This window comes from Mesitornis unicolor, unplaced genomic scaffold (genome assembly GCF_000695765.1).
Source record: "Mesitornis unicolor isolate BGI_N332 unplaced genomic scaffold, ASM69576v1 scaffold5087, whole genome shotgun sequence".
Classification (NCBI taxonomy): Eukaryota; Metazoa; Chordata; class Aves; order Mesitornithiformes; family Mesitornithidae; genus Mesitornis; species Mesitornis unicolor.
The window spans coordinates 8061-13328 of NW_010198299.1; the positions used below are offsets into that span (position 1 = coordinate 8061).

Genomic DNA, 5268 nt, shown 5'->3' on the forward strand with positions numbered 1-5268 from the left:
AAGCGCGGTTGAGGTTGGAAGGGGCCTCTGGAGGTCGTCTGGTCCAGAGCCGCCTGCCCAGGAACGTGTCCAGTGACTTTTGGATATCTCCAAGGATGGAGACTCCGCATCCTCCCTGGGCAACCTGTGCCAGTCCTCGGTCACTCGCACAGTGAAAATGTGCTTCCTGCTGTTCAGAGGGACCCTCCTGTGTTTCAGTTTGTGCCCATGGCCTCTGGCTCTGTCTGTGGGCACTGCTGAGAAGAGCCTGGCTCCGTCCTCTTGGTGTCTTCCCTTTGGGTATAGATACACATGGATGGGTTCCCCCTGAGCCTTCTCTTCTCCAGGCTGAACAGCTCCAGCTCTCAGCCTCTCCTCATAGGAGAGATGTTCTAGTCTTCATGGCCCTTTGTTGGACTCTCCAGAATCATTCATAGTTATCCTTGTGTAGTAAATGTGTTTGTAATACCCACAAATATAGAAGGAATTTCAGGAAACCTACTCTAGTGGAAAGATGGAGACTGATTTACATCCTAAACACTGAGAGGTCTATGTAAATGCACTGGGTAGTGCACTGATAGGAATTATAGAAAGATTGGGAACAATTTCAGTAATTAACTGCTGGGAGGTCTCTCTTCAGAGTTTCACGTGGGTTCTGTTCAGTCTGAGGACGGTAGAGAACTACTTCATCTTGCGTTCATTGGCATTTCTTGAGGGGGAGAAATGGGAGTTTTTTGTTATTGACACAATAAAAGCAGGCATAAGATGAAACAAAGTCAAAAAATGTGATTTGAAATTTGAGTTGCTGTTTTGCAGACAACATTTTTTTCAGACAGAAATTGCTGTGCTGTTCTAAAGTACTTGGTGGCGGTATGATTTGATGACAGATTACAAAGAATGAGCCTAAGTGGCCCATGGTATCACACTTAACTTTTCATCTTTGCTTTCTGTAATGCATGTTTACTTTAGAAATTCGGTGACTTCCTTGGCTAGTTGTTCTTCGTTTTTTTGATGTAATGTATGGGTGAAGCAGTATTTCAGTTTTATTCATCGTGTCTTTCATTGCAGTAGAATTGTGTCTGGTATTCAGTGTTGTGCTGATTTTCCTGAAACATTTGAGTTGTGAATTCTTGTGAACTTTGCTTTCATGGTTGGCTTTCCATAACGTGATACCATCACAAAGTTGATAAGGAAGAGAATTGTTATTGTTGATTCTTTCTTGATTTGTATGAAACAAGATCCCAGGCTGATAAATGTAATATCAAGTTACCCTATAACTAAATATCATCACATCTACAGAGGTAGCCCCGGGTCTGTGTCGTGACTCGTTCTCCGTTGTTTTCTTATCCCAGAGTCGACAACTGGAGTCGGAAACTGGAACAACTGAAGAGCACAGCCTCAACAAGGAGGCTCGGAAATGGGCTACCCGGGTAGCCCGGGAACACAAAAACATCATCCACAGTCAGCGGGTAGGTTAGAAAATGTTCATTTATGGTGTTATTTGTTGCAGTTCCCCACTGCATGGAAGAGGAGGTGCTGCAAGCACCAAGGAATCATTTTTGTCCTCTTGTCTCTCTGAGTAACCTGCCATTTTCATCTTAGCCTTTCTGATAGGATATATTCAAACTGCTGGGTTAGCAGCCCCTCAAACTTTTTGGTTCATTAATACATTTTGTTATACCCATATAAATCTGGAGTTACAGCTTCAATTTTACTGCAAATAACAGACCTCCATCAGTATACACAGCATCCTCCTGTTCATACTAAAGTTTCAGAAATGCTCTTATCTCCACTATATCGTGTACGTATGACCTGTAGAAAAACAATGTGTTCATTTGTGTATTAAGTCTTTTCAACTCCAGGAAAACCCATGAGTAATGCACACTTAAATCTAACGTGAAGACACAAAATTGTGTATTACTAAATTTATTTCTACATGTGTGGCTCAACACAGAAGAACCTAGGCCTGTATTTGGATGTCCTTACTGGGACTTCAGGTCGCTGTATTTTGGAATACAGCTGAGAATGCCTAGGAGTGAGAATGAAGTCAGCCGGTAGAAATGCATCCATTGGGTCACCGATTCCTTAAACGTCTGTGGCAACGCTCTCGTGCTCTTGTTTAGAGAGAGTGTTGGGACCCAAGATAACTTCTTGTGCTCACTTCTTCCTAAAAACATCTGTTTCACGTGCTGAGGTCAAGCTTAACTGGCATAGACTAAATTCAGCTGAAAAGGATGTTTCTATGCTACAGTATCTATAATATTGTATAATATTCAGTGAGCTTCAGGATAGGAAGTGGGGAACCTGGCTTCAGAGATTTGAGCCATTCCTCAAACTACCCAGGAGAATGCACCAAGCAAGAAGCAAGACAAGAGTAGGCGTTTCCCATCTTACCTGTCTTCTGCTGAATCTGGGTCACTGTATAGCAAAAAACCAAGTTGTAGCACCAAGCAGAGGTTATTAGCAGAGTCTGGAACCACGTTTAAGATGCGTTTTTTCATCCTGATGTAAGTGTGGAGCAAAGTACACATTTTCAATATGTAAATATCAACATATAGATGAATTGATTGATACCACACTATCATGTTTTCCTGAAGATGTTGAAGCATTCCCCCTGCGTTCAATTTCCATGTGAAATACTGGGCATTTAAATGGTGTTTTGCCTTGGTCATCATGGATGCCCCCTCCCTGGCAGTGTTCAAGGCCAGGTTGGATGGAGCTTTGAGCAGCCTGGGCTGGTGGGAGGTGTCCCTGCCCATGGCAGGGGGTGGGCTGGGTGGGCTTTGAGGTCCCTTCCAACCCAAACCACTCTGTGATTCTGATTTACTACATCTGTGCTGTATTTTCTTATTTCTGGCAGACACTTGAAGAGCTTGAATGCCATGGGCCTGTGATGTCTGAGCAAACCCGAGCAGAACTGGAGCAGAAAATAGATGAAGCCAGAGAGAGTATTCGTAAGGCTGAGGTAAGAAGGGATTTATTTTGGCATGTTGACTTTCTTACCACAGAAGAATATATGTTAGAGCTAATTAATTTTGTTTGTGGAAATGTAAGCTTTTAGCATCAAAAATCAGGAAATTTTAATATGTCATTTTTTCCTTGATTTCATATTTCTCAATCACTGAATCAACTTAATGAAAGACTCATGTTTAGAACTAGAGTAATATTTAAAAAACTTCCTTATGGAAAGTGATTAAACTTACTGTCTTTTCTGCTCTTGTGCAAGGGTCAATAATCTCCATATTTAAGGGCTTTGTCTTAAATAGAGAAAAAAACAATCTCAAGTTTGCTAGTTTCATTCTGCCTGAAGGAATTAATACCACAAAATGGTTATCATATATTTATATTGATGCTTTTTGGCTTCTGGAAGGAACTGCCACATGTTGATGTGCCTTCGATATCCATATTACTTTGTAATGTTGATGGGAAAATGTTTGAAATAATCTTTGTATCTCTCTCCATTTACTCTGAGGTACTTTTGAAAAGGTTATAGAGGTTTAGGAGACCTGTACTGGGTTAAGAAAGACTCATGAAAATATAAACCAGCTTCATGCTTGACTGCCAGTGTTGAGTTAGTAAAAGTTAACAGTTTTCATGGCCAGTGATTCAAAAAACCTCTTGCAAGCAACAGAAACTAATCTCTTAGTTTTTGGCTGAGTAGGTTGCTTAATTAAAACTGTAGATCGTGCATAATTATTTCAGTTAAGTGCTTCTCATACCACTAGATATTCAGAGTACCTGATGTGATTTACAGTTCAAGAGGTTAGAGAATACAGAGTAAAAGTATTCCTCCTAATGGTGTGATAAATGTTAGGGTCTCTTTTTAAAACAAATCCAGAATAGGCTCTATTAACCGAAGGTGCTGTAAAATGCAATAACCTTTCCTGTTGAGTAAACTATTTCAGGCAGACTTCAGTGCATATATAGTTAATGATTAAATATGCAAGGACAGAGAGCATGAGAATGAAAGATAAAAGCAGCAGCAGAAATACAATCAGGATAAGAAGTTGCAGAGGAGTAGGTTCTCACATAAAAGTATTATAAAAGCTACAAATGAAATCAGTCTGGAACTGAAGTGTTTGGAAGTCTCAAGAATTCATAATTAACAGAACCCAATAAATCAGTGGAAACTGAGCAAAGAGGTAATGTGTTTCCTTCGGGGAGATGACAGAGAGAAAAATTGACAAATTGAATTCTGGAAAGTTAGAGCTTTGAAAGCAAGTGCTGCAATAGGAATGGCCAAGAAGGATCTCTGCAGTAGAATTGAGGCCATGGTCCTGTATGAATGATACAGGAGCCCAAAGGCAGGGGTGACACAGCAGATATTGTCTGTGCAGATACAGCAAAGAAATTTAAGAGCACACAAGGACTTTTGCCCCGCAGAAGGTTGGCTTTCCTGGGAGAATTTGCTAAAAGAGCTTGAGACAAAATTGCAAGTTGCCTTGGCCACAGCCACAGAATGTAACTGAGGACAGAAGGAAAGTGCTAAGAAGTGGAAGGATTATATTAAAAAAAAAAGTGATGTGAGATCAGCAATAGACCCTGCAGTGTGCTGTGGAAGGCAGCCGTCTTTCCCAAAAGCAGGGAGATGGATAGAGCTCTATGGGGAAACAGACTGGGAAAGAGGCACATGGCCAGGAAAGTGATTCAATGAAGAGGGAAAAAATAGTGTTCAATTCTCAGATCTAATGAGGAGCAAACGCGGAGTCATATCTTTGTACCCTTATAAACACCTAACAGTACCGTGGAGAGGTAGGAAGCATGACTGATTTTCAGAGATGTGTTTTACAGTATTTGATAGAAGCTAATATAGACAAATAATGTATTGCCATGGTCTTCTGGTGCGTTGTAGTTAAACCATCCCTTGTCTTTCTAATATTTAACACATGTTCTGTTTGACAAGAGAAAATGGTGAAAATGCCAAGTACCTGAGTCTGGGAAGAGTCGGTGACTGGGTGATTTTCACTGATCTTCCTTTTCTTTTGATACAAGTTTTCTACTGTGTATTTCAAAGACACAAAGTTGTGTGGAAAACAAACGTTTGTGGCATCCCTGCATATTTAAGTGCAACTGGTTAGGTTGGAGTTACTGATGGTTGGGTTGGGGAATGATACCTGTGCAAAAAATTACAGTCACATACTTAGTCTGTAGGGAGCTGTGGAACTGCTGTTTCCCTGTCCTGCTGCACTGCGTTTGGGTCAAGGAGCTGTCACTGGTAATTAAAGCAAAGCAAGGAGACCCCAGATTTAGCTCAGTGCTTCGAAGAGGTTCTTCTCAGGACAGGAGGTA

At 41.0% G+C, this 5268-nt stretch overlaps 1 protein-coding gene across 1 annotated transcript in view; it reads left to right on the forward strand.

The window, feature by feature from the left end:
• Window positions 1–1278: 1278 nt before the first annotated feature.
• The window catches only part of FCHSD2 (FCH and double SH3 domains 2), a gene marked incomplete at its 5' end in the record, with an annotated part of 28265 nt that continues 24275 nt past the window's right edge, over window positions 1279–5268 (forward strand). The window contains 2 exons of the mRNA XM_010189099.1: window positions 1279–1448; window positions 2840–2944. Coding sequence (XP_010187401.1) covers window positions 1279–1448; window positions 2840–2944 — 275 coding nt within the window. The remainder of the gene's footprint in view (window positions 1449–2839; window positions 2945–5268) is intronic.